This window comes from Salminus brasiliensis, chromosome 20 (assembly GCF_030463535.1).
Source record: "Salminus brasiliensis chromosome 20, fSalBra1.hap2, whole genome shotgun sequence".
Lineage (NCBI taxonomy): Eukaryota > Metazoa > Chordata > Actinopteri > Characiformes > Bryconidae > Salminus > Salminus brasiliensis.
Window position 1 is genome coordinate 11,473,350 of NC_132897.1, and position 25,431 is coordinate 11,498,780.

Here is a 25,431-nt window from a genome sequence, read left to right on the forward strand (position 1 = left end):
GGCAGAGTGGGTGGGCGGATCAAAACTGCTGTGTGCAGAATGTGCTGATTTTGTGCCAATAAAATTTATTTTATAAAATGAGGAAAAAAAACAGTTTTTCATAGTATAAGCCTTTATTATCACATTAAGTCTTAATGGAATATGTTAATTTAATATTCTATTTAATATGCTAAAAGTATTTTTTGCATTTGTATGCAATAAATCTATGGAGGTAAAACGGTAACATTGTTACATTGTTGTGATCTCCAAATAATCTAAAAGTAATCTAATTCCAGTGACCCATTCAAGGCTGGTTGTACAGATACAAGCTATTCATGAATTTATTCTGCATATCTTCAATGTCATCAGTGGTTTCAATGGGCACACTGGGTAAGGGCATATATGGTGAATAAGGAGGATCCTCATAGTGATATGCATATTCACCATGCAGAGAGTTCCCATAACCCCCGACAGCTCCATGCAGGGGCTCGTAGACGCTGAGGTAGGGGCTGCTGGGCTGCGGGTGGAGGCAGGGAATTTGTTGCAGCAGCAGTCGCTCGGCTCCTGGACTGGGGCTGGGGCTGGTGCAGGGGCTGTGGGGCATGTGGCATGTCTGCTGGCAGCTGTTTCTCCTGGTGGGTCGGTAAAGGTCCAGCTTGGCTATGAGGGGCTTACCAATGTCCACCTCCATTGTCCACTGGACCTGCTCTTCCAGAGCTGTGAATTCAGCCTGCAGACACACTGTGAAAACCAGATTCTCCTGGGGAGGGGGGAAATAGGGGTGTAAAAATGCAACCATGCATTAATATTGGAACATTAGAATAGATTACAATCAAGTACAGCTAAATGTAAAAGTTTGGGCTGCCTGCTGAAATTACTGTTTAGGTGCAAATAAGTATACATGCTGTACAGATAACACATTTCTGTACATTTTAATACACAATTACTATTCATTTGCTAAATAAAAGCATATTCAGGTCTAAATCATATGGGTCCTACTTTGAGCTTCTGTAAGGAGCTGAGTCTGGTGTAGAGACAATGCTGAGGGAGACTGCCTGACAGCAAGTAAGTCCCTGTCTCTTCTGGAGTCTCCTTATTCATAAGCTTAGGGTCCAGATCCTGCAGGAACACAACAACAATACATCTTAAAATCCAGTCCCAAAACTATAAATTTTTTCCTACATTTAATTATTTAAATTTCACTTGTCTCTCCTGAAAAGTAAAAGCATTCAGAAGAAAGTGTAGAATTTGGAATATGGAAAATTTTGTACAGTCTTGATTTGCATAAAGAAAAAGCTCTATGTTCTGGCATTGTTTGACACTGAAACAAAGTCAGAATGAAGACTCTGGATGGAATACAAATTAAATGTAAATGTAATTACTAGCAGCTAACTGTGTAATTCATTATGTAATAACTATAGTGGTCAAAGAAGCAAAATAGCATGAATCTCTGTTGTCTAATGAAAACCGTGTATCTAATTTCTGTCCGTTTTCTCTATGGTTTGAACCCTACAGCTGCTCTGTACACTGCTTAATTAATTATTGATGAACAGACCAATAGGAATTCTTCAGATTACTTAAGTAATAATAAACTCTAATTTTACATTTACTTTCAAAGTTAAGGACATTTTGCCTTCTCCTGTAAAGTTTTGGAGATACATGTTTCTCTGGACAGCGATGATATGCTCTTACAAGATTAACAGGGTAGAACTCACTGAGAGGTTGATGAGGTGAGCTTGGCAGGAGGACATCTCCTCTGGCTTCTTCACAATGCTGGTGTAGATGACCAGCACGTTGGAGAACTCGGCCGCAAAGCCCATCTTTATCTGCACACCACACTCAAAGTCTAAAGTCATGCTCTCTGGTAGTTCTGGATTGAAATCGAGGAAAGTGTCATCACAAGAAAACATATGGTGCTTACATTATATAGGAGCATTTTCTTTGATTGACTTCTGGTAGACATATTATGCCAGATGACCACATGCCACATGTAGGAATTTATTTAAAAATAAAGTTTTTTTACTTATTAAAACATTTAGTTTTACCATGTGCTTTTGCCCATAACAGGCTGTGGGCCTGGACCACATCTGAACAGTCTCCAGGAAGGATGGGGTCAGTCAGGGACCGTCTCTCTGATAGGCTGCTACGAATCTCAAGAGCCTGTTTCCCTTTAGTGGGGTCAAACTGACCCATATCTATATGCCGACCCAGCAGATCAGAGGACAGGGGAAGATACACACACAAGCGATGTTGGTCAGTATGACCGAATATGAACAGTTGTAGTCATTTCCTAAAACCTAAATTGCATTCCAGTCTGAATGAACACCATAACCAATAAGTAAGACCATATTTTATATCAATTGCATCAATGATTTATGAGTGAATATTGTTATTACTGTTGATTTTGTTGATACATTATGGAAATTAGAAACATATGTGCTTAGAAATGAGGGGATTTCATGTTAGAAAGCATTACTACTAAATCACAAGGATTCTATATGATTATTATATATACTTTATGAATAAATGTAATTTTTAAAAATCTCCACACCTTCTGCCACTCTGTCCAGGAGCACAGTAATCTTTTCATCCTCTAGGAGGCGCCCTTTCAGAAACTTGATGAACACTCCATTGGTGAGTCCACTCGAGCTCAACTCAAAGGCTTCAGCATCTTGACAGCTTCAGTGGTAAGAAATTATGAGTACTTATTATTTAGACTTTATTAGATAACAACATGACATTCCTTAACAAAGGAAAGTCTAGGCATAAAGCATGGCACTTACGTGGCATATCCAAACACAATGTTGGCTGTGACTTGAAGCATGACATTTGGCATGTCCTTATCATGAAAGTTTCTGAAATTATATTGACAGAATTTTTGTTATATTGGCAGATAATTTAGTGTGCATTGAGAAAAGAAAATGCAATCAAATACAATTATATTAAACGAATGATCCACTGTAGAAAGATTGCACTGGAGCTAAATGGATTTATACTTCCTAGAGCTGAATTTTTCAACTGAGGCCTCACGATATAGACCTAAACACCTACATCCTAAACTGCATGGGATCTAGAATGTGAATGGAGGCCAATATACTCTTATGAGCCAAAACATTATATGCTGTTGCGTCTTGCCATTAGCAGACATTTGCAGAATATTGTTGAACGATAAAGCCATCAGAGATCTAACTTTTTGTGCCAGGACATTTAAAAGATGCTCAATCAGATTAAGATCTGAGGATTTAGGAGGCAATGGTAACACCCTGAATTCTTCATTATATTTCAAAAATCATTCCTAAACAATGTGTGCAGTGTGGCAGGGTATGAAAGAGGCCACTGCTATCAGGAAATATCACTGCCTTGAAGGAGAGAACCTGTTGTAGGCAAGTGAAACATGTCAAAAGGACATTCCCATGAATGCCCAGTCAGGACTTTATAGCAGAATATTGCCCAGAGCATCATTCTCTTACTCCACCGACTTCCTGTGCATCCTGGTGCCACCACTTCCAACGTGTCCATTGAAGCTATTTTCAACCATGGAGAGGGTTAGTATGGACACTTTGATGTGTCTGTGGCTATGCATTTTCATACATAACAGGAGATGATGATCATTCCTGTGTGTTGACACATTCCTCCCCTTCCTTAACCAAACCAAAAGCCACAGAAGCAAAACTGTTGCCAGTTGGTGATTGTCTCCTATCGGACCACTGTTGGCCACATGCATCCTACTAGCCATGTAGTTTTAGATGCTTAGAAGTCTTCTGGTCATAATAATTTTGACCAAGTTGCTCAGGTCTTCACGCCTGCCCAATTCTCTTGCATACAACACGCTGACTGGGATTACGACTTACTTAAGGTTTACTGTATAATATATCATGCAGCACTGTTACTAGAAAATCAACATTATTCACTTTCTAATGTTCTGGCTCATCAGTGTATGTTCCATAGCTGGATAATACACATTCATGACACTAAAAAGTGTAGCTACCTTTTTCTGCACATATCCAACAGAAAGACATTGAGACCGGTCTCCTTCTCCTGCATCAGTTTCAGAATACTTTGCACACACAGGCAGTTCGCTGAGCGGTAGGGGTTTGGAGCATCAACAGGCACCATGAAACTGTTCCCAAAGTTCTCATAACCATGTCCAGCATAATACAACAAGCCTAAACAGAGGAGAATATGTTTGTGCAATCAGTGTATCTAAAAACCAAGAAACCAAGAACTAAGAACTGTAGCTTGAAAGTGAGAAGCGGTCAGTTAGTTTAGCTGAAGTGATACCTCCTGACACATTTTAAACCTGAGCTTGCTGTACTCTAGATATTATTCACTTATTATGCAGCAACTATTACAACTGATTTAATATTATAACTGATTTAAAGTTTTAAAAGAGGAAGAGGCTTAAGAACAGATGATACACTCAGAAAAGTGCCCTGTGACAGAATTTATTATGACAAAAATAAAACTCGAAGTATTATATCATATCAAAGCCTAACTGAACCCTCAATGGAATGAAGATGCATTACCATAAACGCCTTTGTGAAGCAAGGACAGGAACTCTTCCACAGCATTGCGCATCTCAGACTCAGTCAGGTCCAGAAGTGAGACCACTTTAAAGTTGAGCTGACGAAGCAGGTTGGTAAGGTCATACACGTCCACCATGGGTGCCTTCAGCTGAGGATGGTTCTGATACGACATGTTCCCAATAAGAAGCGCCACTTTGTCTGTAGCTGTGAGGAAAATAACTGTATTAGATACCTAGCCAGCTGAAATTAAATACTGCATAAACGTTCTGCTAGACTTTAGGAAGACTATTTCTGTCTTACACACCATAAGGCTTCTCGAGACTGTTCCCTGAAACTGAAACACACAGAACCACAATTACCAATAAAGACATTGAAGACCAAGGAGACATTTTGAAGAATTTGTATTGTAGCATAGCTGAGAAAAACGCTTACTCTGTCCAAAGGCAATGAAGTCATCTGACAAAACAAACAAACAATAGATAAATAAATAAACAAAACCTTTAATTAACAGATTTGTAAGACTAACAATGTCAAATAACTTCAGAAAAGCTGACAGAATTGAATGAAGAAAGAAAAGACACAATCAGCACCTAAAGAAACATGCCAAAAATGCCTATTAAGGTTATTAGAAGTCATGCAAATGTGAAAACTTGTTAAAAGAATTGCTCATTTAACAAAAACTGATAATTATATATGTACTTTTACTTACATATTAACAATTTAACCATTTTAATACTTATTGAAAAATCGATAGGATAGGCTTTTGTTATTAACAAGGCAATGTTCAAATGAATTTTAAAGTTATTTTGAGTTAATTGGCTAACTGGTAAATGGTTCTTTGGGCCATACCATAGAAGAACCACTTTTGGTTCCATAAAGAACCATGTTTGTATTAAGATTATGAGTATAAACAACCTGTACTTGTTCTATTCCGCCTATTGCAACTCAGTGGAGCACCACAAAGATTTCAAAGCTGTTAGTTTAAAATAACAATGCTTCATAACAAGCAGAATCTTAAACAAGTATCAGCGTTTGCATGAACTTGAGGTTAAAAGATTGAAACAGTAATTGTTATCCAAACTATGTGAGCAGAATAAAAGAACCATATTCCATTAAGATCTGGCACACGCACACCATGGCATTCAGTACATGCACATACTGTATCTGTACTGTAGGGACTGTATCTCACCACTATATCTTGCTTTTTCACCAGAGGCTCAGCTCTATGTGGTCTTTTACCTCCTTCGAGCCAGTGAGAAAAGCGGTATAAAGGAAAGATAATGAAAGCAGGTGAATACCAGCATAAGAGTAGGGAAAATATGCTCATGCATGCATTAAGCACATGCTTATTACAATTGGTCTTATACCCATCCATATCTAGATTCAGATTCTTCGAAAGGAATTAAAGCCCAGAATTCCCAGATGAGCATGAAGGAGGAATGTTATGTCTTACAGAATACCTTCAGAACATTCTGTTGCCTCTGAAAACTGGAAGGATGTCCTTGGCCCTTTTATTTCAGATTAAGATCAGTTACTTGAGAAATGATGGCTTTATTGTAGCATGGTATAGTATGACATCTCAAACTGGCTAATTCAATGGGCTACACTAAAGAAAGTGAGGCATTCCATTTCAAGCAAAGTTATACTCTACATTGATCTTCTTACAAGGACAATTGGTCACTCTGATGTCTAACTGTGCCTAGCCTGGGAGCAGCATAGCATCACCAGTAGAGCAGCACTGCCATAACCACCTTCTGGTTGCTGGCTCAAATTTTGATTGAAATGTGTAATGTGAAATATTTAACATTACTTCCAAATAAATAAAATGTATTACGTCCACATAGTTGCTGCCAAAACTGTCAACTGATGGAAGAATAATTTGTGTTGATGTAATATCAATGTAATTAGAGATGTCATACCTATGAGAATGTCTACTTCATTACTCCATGTCCGCTCGTTGTTGCAGGAGATTTCACAGCGGTATCTTCCCTGGTGCTCCAGGGCCAAATAAGCAATCTATAAATAACATAATATAAGGTTCTTCATTTAGGATCCTTAAACAGAAAAAGTGATGCTAAATGTAGCATGATAACAGCCATTGCTTTGGAAGAAAACTGTGAACTAAAAAGCTACACAAAAGGTAAATAATGATGTGATTATATTTTTATTACTCTCTTTGAATAGTGCTTAAATCAGCACTTCTCTCACACTCTCACAGGCTTATGATTGTACTCATGTCCTACTTGATCTGTTTGATATTCAGGCAAAGTGGAGTGTATGTTGACTATTGTGTATCCAGGTATCCATACTGACTTTTGTATTTGGCAGCATGGCATAGTTTGATGTATCTTTTGGCTTCTAGCCTATACAAAGTAACTATGGATATTTTCTGGGTTAACAGTGAATCCCTTTTGTTAGTCGTTTTGGATAAGAGTGTATGGTAAATGCTGTAAATATAAATGCAATACCTCTTCATCACAATACACACATTTCAGGGCATATTGCCTTACAAAGAGTTTTTACAAGAGGCTCAAAATTACTGGAGATGTTTGCCAATTACTGTGCAACTTCTGACAATCCTGGATCGGTCCTGCTTAACTGCTTGTAGTGCTGTGCAGTATGTGAAATATTGTACTCATAGTTTAATAGCATGGTGTATTGTTTATGTTTCTCATCAAACCTCTGAAAAAAACATAAAAATTATATGTATGGTATTTCATGTAGCCCATCATGACAACAAAACCATGTGCAGCCTTCTAGGCACAACTAATGTGAACATATTGAAGTGTGTTCTCTACTCATGCCTTACAGTGAACTTCCTCTTGGTAGCGTTCTTAAGAGGAACTCCATTTCTATACCACTGGTAGTGCGGCAGAGGTCTTCCCACAGCTCCACATTCCAAATACAGTGTATCTCCCACAAGCAGACACTGAGGTTTAGGCTGAATCACAACCCTCAGCCTTCCCTCCGAAGGAATAGACATCAATCCTGGAATGACTCATAAAATCAAATGAGCATGAGGTTCATGCAGGGAGCATAGTAAGACAAAACAGTCCCAAAATAGTGTAGATAATAGTGTGACTGCTGCAGTTTCACATCAGAGCACACTAATTGATTAACATTTACCATAAAAATAAATGATGTATACATTGTTAATGCTATTTCTAAGCTTAATTTTTAATTTTTTTATTTCTTTTTTTTTAAGCTTAATTCAAATTTGGGACATTTCTTAATGTTAATCCCCTTAAATTCTAGGCTTATTGTTCTATTATTATTCTTCAGATTCATAATTTAGGGGCTACTATGAAATTAGCATGTTGGTTATGTAGTCATGTTAAAAACATCAAATTAAAGTGTGGGCCCACATAAAGACCCTTGCATTGTAATAGGTTAAGTTATCTTTGCCCACCTTCCCAAAAAGACCCTCCTTACTGAGCAAAACGGATATGGTTTGTGGCTCACCATATGTTGGCATAACATCCAGCACGTCCACCTGAGCCCAGTGGCTAAACTCAAAGGATTCACCGCAGTTCACTCTACAGATATAGAAGCCAGCATCTCGGAGCTGGACCGGACTCAGCACAAGGTCTGGAGAGAAACTGCCAGGAACCTGAAGTTCAGGAGTTCAACACCAAAATGGTGTATATGTCATCTAATTAATGTGAACATGTAAAGCTGGTTCCCCAAACAGGAATAAAGCCTAGTCCTGACTGTTAGGCTTAATCCTAATTCAGGAAACCAGCCCTTAATGATTAATGTTACCCAATAAAGCCTACGTTACTGTACCTCTTCTTTTGCCTTGAACCACTGGTACTGTACAGAGGAGGTTCCAGCTGCATAGCAGCTGAGGCGAATGGTGTGTCCAGCGATCACAGCCACAGACTGAGGCTGGACAAGAATTTGAATCCCTGTTAGAAACCATTAAAAAAAGATCAATAATATTGTCAGCATTACACACTGATGCTAATACTGTATGTATGTATGTATTATCACTGTTTTGGGTATGTACTGTAACTTTCCCAATACAGTACTGTTTATAGATGGCACACCCCCAGTCCAGTACTGTTTATGGTTAGTATAGAAATGGCATTCTGTTACAAACCAAGAGACTAAAAGTGAACATCAGAGAGATTCTCACCAATATAATTTACTGGATTTTAGCAGTCTTGTGTTTTACAGTGTGAGGCACAAGTGTGTCTATTAAACACTCTATTTTAAAGGCGATTAGAACCGCCACACAGCCATGTTAGAGGGTTTTAGGTAGAGGCAGATGTACCTGATTTAAGGCATTGAATGGCTTCGCTGTGTCCCATCATCTTCAGAAACTCCACCAGGTTTCCTAGTGTACAGCCTCGATCTCCCATGAGCCTCAGCAGACTGCGGGAGGGGCTGCCTTCCACCTCCAGCACCTTCAGAGAGCACATCTCCATATCATCTAAACTGAGGGGGGAGGGGGCAGTGAGAGAAGGAGAATGTGAACCAGAACAAGAAAAGAGAAAGAAAGGGTGAGAAAGAGAGAGTTATGAGTTAAGAAAGAAAACCAAGGAGGGAGCGAGAGCAAGAGCGCGAGAGAGAGATAGACAGATTTAAAAACATCAAGTAAACCATGGCCACTTTCGAAACAGATTTAATACAGATTGACCATCACTAACAATCTAACAACCCTGAGATTGAGCAACAGGCTTAGTATTGAGATCTTACCTCACTTTAAAGCGCCGGTCACTGCTGACAGTCTCCCCCAGCTTTCTCCATCCTTTATTGTTGGCTCTATCAAGACACTCACAGAGCTTCTTTAATACAGACTCCCTCAGAAAGTTTATGTTCAGTGAGTTGTCGTGAGAGTCTTGCGACATTGCTGAAACTCTGACGGTAAACTGGGTCAGTCTGGCACACAGGGGTTCTTCAGGTTCCTGGGTTCTGCTACAAACCTGCGTAGCACCTACAGCAGGACACTGCAGAAGTTTCTAATCTGCCTGAAAGAAATAGCACAGCAAGCTCGGTCTAATGTGAGGTTAGAGAAGTGACATAAATAGAAGTATTCAATAGAAGTCCAATTCAATTAGTCCACACAACAGAGAAAGAGAGAGAGAGGGAGAGAGAGAGAGGGGTAAGAGAGATGTACCTCAGAGCTGCTCAGAGAAGAAGGTGCAAAGACAAGAAAACAGGATGATACATGGCTGTAGTTTCCTTGCTCGGTGGGGAAATCCACTTCACCTCAAAACATGTCTACGTTTCTTGCTAAGGTCTACTTCCTGATGTGTGTGGCTGTGACGAAGGTGTGCGTGTGTGTGTGAAAGCTGAAGTTCTGCATCTCACGAGCACATCACCCTGATACACACACCTATACACTCTCCTCGCGGCGATTTCGAGGTTCAGTGATTGAAGATGGTGACCGTGTGGTAATTTAATTTCAGGCTCAGCTTCAACTCGCAGGATTTTAATTTCAGAGCTAATGAACTCGACTAGTATCCTCGACTAGCAAAGTCAGTGTGATTAAACCGCCGCACACTGTGAGATACAGTAAACCTCAGGTTTCGGAGTCGGATCAGGTTCTTCACAAGCGTGGCGACAGAAAGGTCACCCCTCTTTGAAGAGCCTGCAGACAAACGCAGGTCGCCGTAACTGATCTCTCAGCAGAGCCCCAGCCTCTCGGTTTGTTATGTTTCCCACCTGTATTGCGTCAGGCCCCGCCCACCGCGCTGCGACTGGTTTGTACGATGCACTCCAGACTGATTGGCATAATGGCGTACTCACTTAGGTAGATGTCGTGACACATCCTATCCCCCCGGACACAGCCTATCCCCTCTGACGTCATCTTACAAGAAGGACCATTTGGGTTCTTCTGTACTTAAGTTCCTGTGGTTCTTGTGAAACATCATCAGTTGCAGCCCAAGTACTGATCCATTCAAAGGTTCACCAGGTTAAATCCGAATGCCCGGATGTGTTATTGGACTTGTGTGGACTTGGTACAGCCAAATATCCCAGAATGCATTATGCACCACGCTGCTGTTCCAATTGCAAAATGATCATACGATTACCGTCCTCCTGCACTTGCCAGGTCAGTTGTACCAGGTAGACCAGTCCGAGTTTGGGGTGCTCTGTATTGAGAATCCCCCACAGTGGACATTTGTGTTGGACACCGCCTTTAACCCTGCTCATTTACATTTACAGCATTTAGCTGACGCTCTTATCCAGAGCGACTTACAAGGTTACTCCTATTACAGAATTGGGCCAATGTAGTGTTAGGAGTCTGGCCTATAGACTCGTATTGGTGTAGCGCAGCATAGTCACCCAGACCGGGAATCGAACCCCAGTTTCCCCAAGGTGTGATAGCTCAGTGGCAGGTAGTGGTGTTATCTGTTGCGCCACACCAACCAACCCACCCCTGCAGTGAACACACACACAGTGAACTGCAATGAGCATGCTTGCCCGTAACGGTGGGCAGCCATGCTGCGGGAGTGAGAGCAGAAAGGGTGAACGGCCCGACAGTGGCAGCTTGCTGAGCCTGGGTATCAAACCCACAACCCTGTCATCAAACCTCTTTCTTCAACCGCTGAATGATTGTCAAAAGTGGGATGCTGTAACCTCCAAAACTGAAACGCAACAAAAAAAGTGTCAATGTAAAAATGTGAAAAATGATTAGAATCAGTTGCACTAATCAATTAATCACATTATTCAGTGTTTGATTTTATACACAAAATATGACAGTAACTGAAAATGTTTACTGACACAAATCTGTTCCCAAACCTGGTTCTTATACACCCCTTCCTTGTACGCTGGCATCATCTTATCCGCTTCTTCCTGGTCAGGGTTGTGGTGGTTGCAGAGCTTTTGGGTTCAAGGCAGGAATAATTCCTAGACAGTGCAGCCCAGTCGACTGCAGGGTATAAAATATTAGTATAATATATAAAAACTCAACAGTATTTAATTATATATGCTTACTACTTATTTTGATAAACTATATTTAATATTAAAAAGATTTTACATGCAGCTATGTTCATGAACATACATAACCAAGACGAATAAATAGCTTTAGAGCCTATATGACCACATTTTATTTTTTGTTTCTTACAAGAAAAATGAACAAATGTTTTACCAGTTTTTACATATTATTTCTACTCCCGTATGATGCTCTCCTATGTCTGGAAACAAGAGGCTAATGTGAGAGTATCTGTGAGTGAAATAGTTGTCTAATAAATCTATTTTATCAGCTCTGTTGATGGATTTTAGTGCTTTGATACTTGATATTGCCTCTTTACCTTCAAATAAAACATTGAATCATTTACAGATTAAAAAAATCAATAAACAACCTTTTAAAATCAAATCTATGAGCTTATTTGGAACAAGCTTATGCATAAAGACTTTCCCTTTTGTATCAATTTTAAGTTACATAAACATTTAAATTAAGTTAAATATTATTGTATGAGATGTGCTCTAAAGATGTCGAAATGTAGATTCTGGTGAGCTTAACAGGTACACTTACCATACTAATTCAGTCTACTAATACTGACATCATTTTGGAAGTTTGAAATCTGAAAGTGTCGAATGCATTTATATTTGTATTCAGTTATATATTAAAACATGAAAAACATACAACCCCACAACCCAGCATATTTACATTTTTAAAGAAAATGGAGGAATAGCCTAAAACGATAGGAAATAATAAGAGGAAAAAAACACAGGAATCGACTGTCAAAAGAAAGATTTAAAAATGAAATGAACAGAAGACTCGTGAACCGACTCACGAACCGACTTCTAGGTCACTAGATCTCCGTACTGGCATTTTGTACTGTGACTAAGTGAATCATTTACCAATCTACTCTAATTAGATCCAAAACATTCAGTTAATTTAGCTAATGATAAAAAATGGCCTTCCTTGTAATCGCACAGATTCCAAAACGTATTAGCTATCTAAATTATATTAATCTACTTCCACTGAGTGACATTTTAATCAAATATCGCTCTTAATTTAATTTACATTAAATAACAATGACTTACATCGTGCTGTGCCTTGATACTAAAACTTGTTGATAAGTAGCTAGTGCCAGCTTTCCCGAGCTGAGCTGAAACTATCAAACTTACGGCAGGTTAGCTATATCTAGCTTGCGCTAATGTGAACCCCCCTCTCTGAGGTAGCTAGCTAGCTAAACCTTAAACACGATTTTAGCCACATTTAAAAATATAGTAAACATGATATTGTTGGCCGTGTGAATTGTTCACGCTGTAGTTTATTAGCTAGCTTTATAACCATATATTCCATATCTAGTACGTAACATTATAGCTATATGGGCCCAACATCGACTCATTAAAACGTTATTTAGCTACATCCGATTAGTCAGCTAACTTAGCTAGTTAGTTAGGTAGCTAATGCTTATGTATTCAGTTCAGTGCACTTGTTTAAAATGAGATGTCACGAACACTGTACAGATTATCCGACAGGTAAAACATTTAGACAGCACTGAGCCAGCTGTGTTTATTTTAATACATGAATCAAACATTTAGTGAGCCGGATTCTTTACAGTCTACAAGACTTTCTGCATTATTATATATATAAAAAAAAATAATTAAAAAAAAAATATATATATACATAGACGAAATGTCTTCTTTTAAATAAAACAAATAACAATACCCAAACTACTCAAACTGCCAATCATTCTGAGGGCACTCCACCGGCCAATCGTAGCGCAGTGGGCGGGTCTTGTCGGAGTACAGGTGGAGAAAGAAAAACGCTCCTTTGGTTGATTTGTCTTCCTCCACTTCCTCCTTGTGTAATGTGGGCTGCGCCCCCTCGTTTCGTGGGCAGGTTTGTGTTGTGAGAGTGAAGACAGAGCAGAAACTGACTGACTGAGGAGCTACAGGTGCTCTTGCTGAGTCTGGCTGGGTTTTACTGTCGGACACACTGGAAAGGGTCACCTATGAAACAGAAGGTAGGGCGTGTGGTAATGGTGTTTTATGTGGCTCTTGTTTTTCGCACTTCTGAGCGGTGTTGATGCTTTTACCAGGTTTGAAATGAATGCAGGCATGTTGTGGGCTTGGATATTTTTCCATGTGTTATGACTGTGTTTGTGCATGAATGCATATTGGTTTTACGTTTATATATGATATTATACCGCCCACAAATGCTACACGTATACACACACACACACACACACACACACACACACACACACACATAAATACATATAAATATATTCTAAAGGCATTCTACATATTCTAAAAATAAAAGCTATAAAAAACAAGTATGGTATGTACATATGTAAATGTAATTATATTTATATACTATTATATTATAGCTAGATATGTGTTGTATGAACAGGGTTGCCCACACTTTTACTACTCTGTCCAATGTATCTCCAAAATGGTGACTTTACAGGAAAAGAGAATTTTTTAAAAAGTAAAATAAGTAATTTAGAGCTTTTCTATTTGTCTACTCAAACGATGGAGAAACCCAAAAATGGACGTACATTGTTTTTCTATTTATGCTGATTTTAGTTTTTTGATATTTGGAGTCTGACAGTTTCATGACTTCATGATTAATTAATTAATTAAATAATAGAAATGCTCAAGAATGATTAGGAATAATATTTTTTTATTATTCCTCCTGTTCTCCTGTTAAATTGCCATTTTGGAGCTACGAAATTTTGCGTGACCGCAACGATGTACATATAATTTGAACATCTGCTGTATGACCTGTCCCCACAGTAACCAAGACCATAAACAAGCACTGTGAGAACTCAGTCCCCTGTGGAAGAAATACGCTTAGCTGTTTTGATTGCAGTACAGAAGCGGTTCTTCTCAGCTGGTCTCTTTACTCCATGACCAACATCCTTAGCCTGTTTTTGGAGGACTTAGCTTATTTTTTCTCTCAGGCTGGAAACATTAACCACTGTATGAGGAACAGCTCTAGCCTATCTACCTTGCATGTCTTTGTCAGCCAAACAGCCATAAATAATTAGTGCCAAAGGTTGGTAAATAATTAACACCTTTTAAAAGATGGATGCTCATTAACACATTAGATTAATCAAGAGAGAGTGTATAAACAGAGGGTGTGTACTGTGTGTATGTCTGTGTGAGAGAGAAAGATGGCCTAGCATCATTTTGTTGTGTAAATGATCCTTGATGTCAGTCTTTAGTCAACAACTGAGCTTCAGGCTTAAAACACTGAGTTTACATGACAGAGAGAGAAATACACCCTTACGTAAAGTATTGTGTGTTAGTGTACAGGTAACCATAACCGTTAAAGGGGTGGTTCAACATAAACATTAAGGCTTACACAGCTTATATTCCCTTTATTCCAAATGTATTCAATTAACTAGGAAATGTTGATGACTCAGGTTTGCTCATTTAATTCTGCACAGGAACTACACTGTTTAAGGTATAAGATACTTGGTTATTTGGTTTGAAACTGTGGAGAAACCTCTTAGGGTGCTTTGAGGAACCTTTAAAGAATTAAAGGTTCCTCAAAGCACCCTAAGAGGTTTCTCCACAGTGTCAAATTGAAGAACCAAATTGAAAGATTTTGGGTGATGAAGACGTCCATTGCTTGTTAGCTACATTTGACCTTGTATCTTCAGAACTACAGAAGGAGTGACCATGCCAGACTTTTATGAGCCTTTGGGCTCAAAATAGAAAGAGATTGTGACTAAATGTTTCTGAGCAAATCGCTAAATTAAAACTGGACTTTAGTCTGCTTCCTCTTTATGGTAAACACAGGTTATTGACAGTGTAGAAAGGTTTTTTTCAGGGCTGCACAGAGTTCAGCACCTCTGCTTGAAGGTGAACACACACCTCGTCTTCCTGTGCTGTCTGTTCTCCCAGGTGTTTAAAAAAAATTATCTTCTCTCCTTTTCCTCCTCCACTCTCAGATTCATTTTCCAGGCAGGATCTTCTGATTGGTTTAAGTTGCATCTTTACAACAGAACAATATATTTTTGGTCATCATAAGCAGCGCACAGATGATAACAGGTTAAAAAATTTAAAACAGTGAAAAACCCCATTCCTTTGTTTAGTTTTTTTTTTAAACACAGGCCCATCTTCCACAGGGCAGCTGGATTATTCAGTAACTTTCCATTAAGCGCTATACCTCTGGGCTTTCCATGCCCAGTTATCTCGTCTGAGTGACTTCTAGTATACAACAACCTTGTACATTTCCACAAGCTCACTAACCAGGAGATCTAGCTGTGTTTTTGTTCTCTAATGACACTGTTCTTCAACGAAAATCACTACATTTATTACTCATGCATGTGCATGAATATGGAAGAATGGACTGTGTCTGTCAATTTTTTTCCGAACAACTACCTGATCGATTCACTATAAAAACTGAACAAGACAGAGGTTCAGAAGTCTTTAGTAAAGGCAGTTACTTAAAGAAGCATCTGAATCTTTAAGTAGTTCTTCCCAATGATAAAAACATGTATGTTTTTATGTTATTAAATAATAATTTTAAGAACCCTCTTTAGAGTATATCATTTGACCAACTTTCCTGTTCAAAACTACCTAACTGTACTATACTCACAAATGATGGTGCCAAATAGCTTAGATAGCACATGATTGTGGGTCATATGTGGCACTTTTGGGTCATTTATGAGTGGCAAGTGTATCTCACCTGTCACCTACAGCATTACTATTTAGGTGCAAAACAGACCGAACTTCTGTCATTCCATGTCGCTATACGGTCTGGATGAAAGTGGTATTTGTAAGCCAGAACTGGACCACACCATATTTGCTATCTGGGAAGATTCCTTGGAGTGGTCTCTTAGTGAACCACATTTTTCAAGAATGAAAAAAAGGAACTAAATATGGTTACTCTATGACACCCATTAATATAATATGTTTAATAATATAAATAGGCTTTATATAGGCTTTAATAATATAAATAAGCTTATGTAAAACCCACATACATTTAATCTCAAAATAGATATTGTGCAGTAACAGAAGTCATCACTGTAACAATGTAACCAGATTGTTTTGAAATATCGTTTATTCATTACTATCAATCAAGCACATGTTTGTGCCTCATTTTCACACACATTAGAGTGCATTGGTGTTTACACATGCTAAGTGCTTGTTTTCCACTCTCAGACTGATGTTTGGTGTCAAAACAGCCCCACAGCTGGTGATGTGCTCCGTGTAGACACCTCCTTACCTCGGCGAGTGGATGCGTCCCATCTGGGACTGAGGCAACATGTGGGGGGGCGCCACACTAGCCCTGGCTGCGATGTTTCTTCTCTCTTGGATTCCTTATTGCAAGTGTGAGTGCTGATCCTTTAAAGTGCATGAATTGTGAGTTGTTGTTTTTTTTTTTAATGACTGAAAAACTTTTAATTTGCCGTAAGATACAGGACTAGAAATGCATGATATCCATACTATACTAATATTGCTGTATTCTATTATCCATTGCAGCTCTGGCACATTGGGTCCCACAGGTTTTGATTTTGCTGTCAGCAATTGACAACAAAACTGCCTATAGCTTCTGATTTGTCTTGTTAAATCCAATTCCATTCTGTACTGTGGGCAATGCTACTACAAACCCAAGATTTATTCACAGCTTATAAATTGAATCTACTTTAAGAGATATCGGATTAAAGGTTTGTGCAGACAGTTAGAAGGATTTTCCGCATGACACTGATGATATACATTATTTGAAGCTGCTCGTAGTACGCTGTAGGTTTTAGGATCCACCCAATAAATTCAAAGGCCATGGGCAATAATGTTGTCACTTATAGCGCAGAAGGCAAAGTAAAAATAATAAAAAAAAACTCATTTAACATATTTAACTATATAAAAGTAAAAAGTAAATGGTTTAACACATAACATTAATAATATGGACATCAGTTACAATGTAACATAAAATTTGTTGACCATTGAATTTTACACAGAATATTTAATGTGTGATACCTTATGCAAGTCTGCGATGTCTTGACATCTCATGTCACCTGCTAATTTAGTCCTGAAATCAGACATTAGAGAGTATAGGTCATTACAATTAAACATGTCATATTAACAGGCATAATCTGTCATGATGAGAAACGTTTAAGTGCTGAATTTATTTCTTAGATGATAGTCCATCTGAAACTGAAGCCTTGCTACCCGTCCTGTCTCGTAAGTTAGTGCCTTAGAAGGCGGTGTAGTGATGATATTCCCTGTAACTGAAACTTAAAAGCAACTTTAGTTCATGATATTGTCAATGTTAGTGTTTAGCTGTTCTAGCATTAGCCGCTAGAATTAGTTTGCCTAATTAAAGATGTTTTAAGAAGGTTGTGATTCTGCACTTCCATTCAGACATAACTGGGTGTTTGCTCCATTTTAGAAGATGTCCTGCCTAGTAAAGACTTTAAAGACCATACATAGTCTTGGTCTGACTGACACACTGTGGCAAAGGCCAAACTTTACTGAATCAGCACACACCTCCCATTAAACCTCCCAATAAATCTCCATAGGGAAGCCTTGGTAATAGAACAGGATGTCCTAAAGGAGCTGCATTTAGCCTAAGGTATCAGTGTCCCAATACCATGCATGGACTAGAGGGGTATAAATCCCACCCAACACTGCTCATTGGAGCATTGGTGTTCTGTCGAGTGATGGCGCTCCATTTTGGATGAACTGGAGTGGCTGGTTTGGAACTAATCACCTGACATCACCAAATGTTTATGTTCAATTTATGTACAGTATATTTGTACTGTAACCATACTGTATATTACATTTCGTAGGTCAGTCTGCACCTGGACAGCCCAGACTCACAAGCTGTCGCTCTCCTGAGAAAGAAACCTTCACCTGCTGGTGGGAGCCGGCGTCCACCGGAGGTTTGCCCACTACCCACCGCCTGTTCTACAGAAAAGAGAGGTGAGTGGGTATAGCATCAACTTTCACCCATATGTACAGAAGCGAGTCCACTCCTTAATGATTTACCATTGCCCCCCGCAACTCAGGTGGTCTAAAAAGTTTGCATATTGTCTATGGTTCCACAGTTCTCCTCAACCATAAATAATGGCTGTTGTTTTTGATGGCCATTGGTGTATTTAATGTTTAAACATGGAGTGTGAGTGCTCTTGCCGCTTACCAAGGTAAACCATGAAAACCATGTGGAGATATTGGAGAAAAACCTGCCAAACACATGTATAATCTGCATAAACAATACTTGATACTTGTTCTATGCAAGTCAAAAAAGGAAAATCACAATTACAACTATACTAAACACCTTAAAAATAAAGGAGTCAAAAAGATTACTTAGCAATGCAATGCACTAGAAGAACCACTTTAGGTTCCTTAATGATGATTCAGTTAGTGCTTTATAAATAACACAATTAAAACTACTCAACTGAGAGGTTTTTCAGGGAGTTCAAAGAAGATATTCTATAGATTTCTTATGAATTTCAACCCCTTTGCTTTTGCAGATCTGAGAATGTGTTTGAATGTCCAGACTATCACAGCGCAGGGAACAACTCCTGTTTCTTCAGCAAAGCGCACACGTCTATCTGGATTATTTATAATATTACAATTATAGCCTCTAATGCCCATGGGAACACCTTTTCAGAATCAGTGGAGGTGGACGTCATGGATATTGGTAAGTCCATTTATCAGTCTGATTAACTGAACAATGCCCTGAACTTATTCACTGTAGTTCACTGTACCATTTCAGTTAATATAATATATAAAAGTAATGTTTTTAGTAAAAGCAGCATACAGAAGAAAGTCCAGTGTTTTCTTCTACATTCACCGAAGATGCTATGAACTCATTTCCACAGTTGGGAGTAGGGAAACCCCACAAATTGGAATGAGCTTTTTTATGGTTTAATAGTCACATTTCTCATTTACTAAAGCAGCTCTTTAGGAAACCATATATCTGTCTGTTCCATGATTCCTCCTTCAGTAGCAGTATAGGAGTATTGAGATCTCTCTGACTCATGTTTAGCTCTGATTGAAAGAGAGTGACAGCATGCTCAAGACAAGAAGTGTTTATTTTAAACAACTATGGAAGCTATAGAAATGTGGCTCTTTTTAGGTTATGAGATTAATCTGAGAGAGATGGGTTTGATATGAAGTAATTATCTAAAGAAACTTAAAAACTTAGTAGTGCTAATAGGAACCAAAAGGTGGGATGTCTACAGTGCACATTTGGCTGTTTTTTATGTGTATCACCCAAAACTACTAGTGAACATGTCCTCTAAGTTTTAATGTTGATGCTAAACTGCACAAAATCTTTTTTTCAGAGATTTATCTTGCCTTACAACATCCCTCATATACTACTCCACTCTGGCTTGTGAAAAATGTGTTTTTGGCCAAAACCTAAACCACAAAAATCTATTCCATTTAAATATTCTGGGCAAAGTTGCCAAATTTACATTATGGAAAATGTAAAAAAAAACTAAAAGCTGGAAGTATTAGTATTAAGTGTGAAGTAACTGAAGTTCCTTAAGTATTATTAAAATTGACTTGATTTCTTTTTACTTGACAGATCTAAGAGAAAAAGCACATTTGACTCCTTACATTATCATCCATGCTCTCAAATTATTTGTTATTTATTATAGTAATTTAGTTTTGTTATTGTTTTGTTATTTGTAATTTAGTTTTGTATTTTTTTTTAACCATAGCATCTGATCAACATTCATATCGGATACAGAAACTGCCCGCGACTATTCTAAGTTTACTCAATAACCATGCTTTCATTTAAAGGCAGTTTTTGACATGATTACCGTTTTGACTGTTATTGTAGTTAAGATTTTATTGTGTTTCCACCCAGTTCAGCCTCATTCTCCAGAGAATCTGACTTTGACTCTGGTGGGAGTGGAAGACAACCCGTATTTTCTGGTGCAGTGGGAGGCCCCGCATGACACGGACACTCGTTCAGGCTGGGTAACTCTCAAATACGAAGTGAGAGTGAAACTGGAGAACAACAGACTGGCTGATGAGTGGGAGGTACACGCCACACTGTCTTTTTCATACTTCTTTCATACTTCATACAACTTCTTGCATATTATCATTTAAATTAAATCACACACTTTTTCCCATTGACACAGATGAATGAACCGGAGATGAAGCTTTAATGTTAAGGTCTATGTTCTGTTGTGGTCATAGGTGTATAGTGCTGGTAAACAAAAGGAGCTAAGTATCTACAGCCCCCAACCCGGAGGAAAGTACACCATGCAGGTGCGCTGTAGACTAGATGAAGGCCTCTGGAGTGAGTGGAGTCCTCCAACTTTTATCAGTGTCCCAAACAGTAAGATGTTCTGCATTTTAACTTTATCCAACCTTCTTGCAGTGAATCAATTTTAGGCTTTGGTGTACATAAAACATCAGTTTGACTGCTAAGCACACCTTTTTTAACCTGTGTAAACAGCCTACTATCTGACCTAAGGTTACTAGAAAGAACCCATCAGATCAAAAGCTGAAAGAACTGATTACCTCAACATCTCACAATGGTGTCAAGATAAAATCATGGTCATGTAATATGTTACTTTATTGATTTTTTAAAGGTGTTTTTGCTACTTTCAGCTAACCAAACTTTAGTAAATATAGAAAATATGTAGTGATGTCACTCAAGCCTGTTCTTGTTTTGAGTGTGAATTTTAAATATAGCAGTTTCTATATTAGGAACATTTGGATTATTAAGTGATGGCCATATTAACAGTTTTGTTACTAATGGGCTACTGGGGTATAACCCCCCCATGACCTGTGGAGCAGTGGTACTGTGTTTACTGGAATGATGGTGCTCCATCCATACTTTTGGGATGAGTTGAGGAGTTGGATGATCCCCACCCCTCCTCATACCCAATATTCTGACCTCACTAACGGTTACACTAACGCAGTTGCTGAAAACTTTTGACTTTAATGTTGGGTCAAAATGTTATATTCTTTAATTACTGAATATAAAATAACACTGATGAAAGTGATTCCAAATTTTTGATATGCAGTCACATATGAAAGTTTGGGGAACCCTGGTTAGGTGTCTGTATGGATCTGTCTAGATTTGTACATAGCTTTTTTGTTTGTACTTTGAAAATCAATGAAATGTAATGCCAAAACTTTTGCATGCAAACACAGATCTGTGTAGGTTATTCTTCCTTGTGGCTTTCTTTTCTTCTTGCAGACGATCTAAAAGAGAGGTCAGTTGTGATTCTTACAGCCGCCGTCAGTACCATCATTTTCCTGCTCACTGTTGGAATCCTTGTAGTCAAAAGAAAAAGGTAAGCTTGATACTCTTCTTTTTAATCATTCATAACTAAAGTCTCGATTATGAAAAACTATTACGGACACTCAAAACCTAGCTTTTAAACTTATAAACAGACAAAGTATCAGCAAATATGCTCACATTAACTGGTACAGACTTCTTGCCTACTTACTCTCTGAAGGCCTCCACACAGACAAAATGACCTGGGTGAAGTATTTAATGTTTAAAGGATTAGCTGCAAAGTGTGGCCAACCAACCAAATATGTTTTGAGTTTGTGCTGTTTCTATAGTTTTGACCTTGAGTATCAAGGTCAAGTAACTAAGAGAAGTAAAAGTCCTCAATCAGCATTTGCTAAAACCATCACTTTATGAAGCAATAAAATATAAAAAGAGAAACACATCAGTAAAAAGATAAAGCTATTTTTATATTTTCACTAAAGAGTGTATTCAACATAAAAGCATATTCCTCAGACTACAGGCCCTCTGGCAGTAATGCAAAACTTTACCAAAGCAAACCCATGAACACAAACCTGCCTTGGTTGATCGAACAAACTTGGAATAAGTGGGAAATCATGTAAATTTTTGGGCAAACTATTCATTTAAGTTAATGTTTTGTCTTTTCTCTCCTCTAGTGTTAAGCATTGCTTACTGCCCCCCGTTCCAGGGCCAAAGATCAAAGGCTTTGATGCCCAACTCCTGAAGGTACTGAATAATATCCACAAGATTCACTGACTACAGCTTTCTTTAAACTTTACAACATCTTTAAGATTGTTAAAAACTTTATGGATCCGTTTCCCAGATAGGGATTAGGCCTAGTCCTGGACTATATTTTACTTTTAATTGATCATCCCTATTCAGAATGCTTTGTAGTCCAGGACAATGCTTAATCTCTGTGCATAAAACCAACTCTTTGAGTATGACAAATCTATGACTCAAGATTATAAAGTGAATAGTTCTGGTTCTAATGGTTTGTTTTTGTTATTGTCAGTAAATGTAGTTTTTTTTTAAGAAAAATGTTACATTTTGTAAAAAACCCGTGACAAACTGATGCAAGAACTGGCTCCAAAGAGATGGCCTAATTACAAAGAGATAGTGGGTTGGAATGAACAATAATGAAATTAAAGAAAAACAATTGGAAAGAATTATTAAAAAGTTTTTATCCCAGATTGTAAGATTTTGAAGTGGGTGATATGCCCAGGTATTGTGGGCCATTCATTGTTTCTCTCAAGTTAAACGTTTATCCTGCTTCTCTAGTAACTGTCTCTACTGTTCAGGAAGACTTTATACTAGATTGTGGAGGATTTGATTGCATTCGGTGTTAATGAGTTGATGGATGATCATCACCCCCAATTCCCCAAATCATTGCAAAATTATTGACTGGAGCACCATTCTTCATTCCAGAGAACACAGTTCCACTGCTCTACACCTCAATGCTCTTCAGAGACTAAACAAGCTGTGTGTGTGCATTTGCACATCTGTGTCAGCAATGCTAACTTACAGTAGTTGAATGCATCATTAGAAGTGGTGTCTACAAACATTTGGACATATAGGGTACAATATTACAATATTCAAGACTCTTTGAAGATGAAGATTTGCTGAACCTTACATTTTGTTACTCTCATTGACAGACGGAGAAGTCAGAAGATCTGTTCAATGCTCTGACCTCTCAAGGCTTCCCTCCATTTGCAGAGTGCCCAGATCAGGTAGATTACGTAGTGGTGGTCAACAGTGAGGAGGACAGCGAGGGAGCTGGAAGTAAAGTGCCTCATGAACATCAAAAGACAGGCCAGCTTTCTTCAGCTTCTGAAGATGAAGTCCACTATAGCAACCTATCCACAGAGAAGCTAAATCTCATTCAGATTGATAGATGGAAAAGACCAGCTATTTTACGGGACTGTCAGGACTGCGATCCTGAATTTACACCTTCACAAACATTTACAGGGGGTACACAAGTGTCCCTGCAGGAAGCGGAGCTTGACCAACATGGTTCTCAGATCACATCTTGTAAAATCATGATTAAGAACTTTGAGAAGGACACAATCAGCGTTGGTCCGAGTGGACTTGTGGAGTATGTGGACAAAGACAGACAAAACTGTAAGCTTAAACCCACAACAGAAGAAGAAGGAGAAAACTACAGCAAAGTGAGTGGGGTTTACTGTGACCGTGTGCTTGTGCTTCAAAAAGACAGCATCCCTGCTCACACGCTCACAAAGATCTGTGATGATCGACACAAAAACATCAAGGGTGAAAAACCTTCCCCTGTTAAAGAGCTCACAAACACTCAGGACTATGTGGGCTCTGTGTATTGCTATTGCAGCAAAGAGACCTAAAGATATGCAAATGTTTGGGCACTCAAAGACACCCATATTCACCATTTGCGTTGGACACAGATGGCATTTGACTTCTGCCTTTAACCCATTTGTGCAGTAAACACACACACACACTAGTGAGAAAACACACACACAGTGAACAGTGAGCACACGTAGCCAGAGCGGTTGGCAGCTGTTGCTGCAGCACCTGTGGAGCAGAGGGGTAAGGGGACTTGCTCAAGGGTCCAACAGTGACAGTTTGTCGAGCCCAGGTATTAAACCCACAACCCTGTTATCAATAGCCCGGTGCTCTAACTGCTAAGCCATCACTGCCCACACTTCTGGACATGGAATGATGTTTTTTGATTTCTTGATTTTTATGTGAAAATATGTTTAAAGAAATCCGCACAGAGAATGTGAGGCACATTACAGCAGATGTAAATTACATCCAGATTCTCGATCAGACTGAGGTCTAGGGAATATGGAGGTCAATTCATCTTGAACTCTTTGTCATGTTTCATGTACCGTTCCTTACCAAAGTTTCCAGTTTGGCAGGAGCATTATCCTGCTGAAAGAAGCCAGTTCCATTAGAAAACACTGAAGGGTAACACATGAAGGAATGAACATTATTCTACCTTGGAGCATTTTTAAGGTACTGACCACTGCAGACCGGGAACACCCTACAAGACCTGCTTGATGTTTTGGAGATTATATCGATATATGGTTATATGGATCCTTTTGCTTGTCCATTGTTCTCATCACCTCCAAGAACAGACTGTACATGCTGTCGAATATGTCTGTCTCACCCCTTGACATGTGTCACTGTAATGGGATCAATCAATGTTATTCACATTACTTGTCAGTGGTTTTAATGTTATGGCTTTAATAAGGCTATGGCACATTTTGTGTTATATTTATTTTTCCAAATATGTTAAATTGTGCTCTAAAATGTGCAAAGAATGACATTCAAGATTGGTTCCTGTATTTGTTCTTACTGTATTTTCACTTAGAAAATCAACAAAGCATAATTGAACAGCAATGTCCAAATCATTGCATCTGCCAGAAATGGGAAATCTTTCTATAAAACAAATCACATGTGCACTAATTTAACACTAAGTTACTGACCTCGCAATTCTGTGACAGATGCGTTAAGTATTCCTAAATTCAACTGCGAGATTAAACCAGATTTTATAAAAGTGACATTCCTTGCTGTTGCTCATCAGAAAGTAAACGACACACACTCAATTTTCTTTTTCAAAAGTTATGATTATGTCCATTCATACTACCTTCATATTTCTGTATCAATGACTCTTGCTGGCCAGGGGCTTATTCAGTGAGCAAAAAATGAATTGACCTGTTTGCGTGCATTGTTAAAAAAAAGCTAAGAGAGCAGTGATCAGATTGCAGGAGACTTGGAGGTTTGTATTATCAGTGTGATGTATGGTGTTTG

At 38.6% G+C, this 25,431-nt stretch overlaps 2 protein-coding genes across 4 annotated transcripts; one reads left to right on the forward strand and one right to left on the reverse strand.

The window, feature by feature from the left end:
- Positions 1-94: 94 nt before the first annotated feature.
- Positions 95-9,901, reverse strand: malt1 (MALT paracaspase 1). 3 transcript variants are annotated; one of them, XM_072664986.1, is made up of 18 exons: positions 9,628-9,901; positions 9,207-9,474; positions 8,782-8,945; positions 8,292-8,413; positions 7,968-8,115; positions 7,315-7,493; positions 6,425-6,521; positions 5,966-6,013; positions 4,938-4,961; positions 4,810-4,839; positions 4,506-4,709; positions 3,968-4,145; positions 2,763-2,834; positions 2,531-2,658; positions 2,025-2,174; positions 1,695-1,849; positions 979-1,098; positions 95-739 (listed from the first exon to the last, which is right to left on the reverse strand). In XM_072664986.1, exons 2-18 carry the CDS (start codon positions 9,356-9,358, stop codon positions 284-286), a joined length of 2,427 nt encoding a protein of 808 aa, XP_072521087.1. In that variant the 5' UTR covers positions 9,359-9,474; positions 9,628-9,901; the 3' UTR covers positions 95-283. The 3 variants fall into 3 exon arrangements, with proteins under 3 accessions (XP_072521087.1, XP_072521086.1, XP_072521088.1); XM_072664985.1 differs by having other exon boundaries at positions 9,207-9,478; XM_072664987.1 differs by lacking the exon at positions 5,966-6,013 and having other exon boundaries at positions 9,207-9,478.
- A 3,454-nt stretch (positions 9,902-13,355) lies between these two features.
- prlrb (prolactin receptor b) lies at positions 13,356-24,827 on the forward strand. The gene is made up of 9 exons (XM_072664710.1): positions 13,356-13,432; positions 16,587-16,756; positions 18,215-18,347; positions 18,899-19,068; positions 20,245-20,420; positions 20,580-20,721; positions 21,592-21,688; positions 22,305-22,374; positions 23,301-24,827. The coding sequence occupies exons 2-9, from the start codon at positions 16,690-16,692 to the stop codon at positions 24,000-24,002; spliced, it is 1,557 nt and encodes a 518-aa protein (XP_072520811.1). The 5' UTR covers positions 13,356-13,432; positions 16,587-16,689; the 3' UTR covers positions 24,003-24,827.
- The last annotated feature ends 604 nt before the right edge of the window (positions 24,828-25,431 follow it).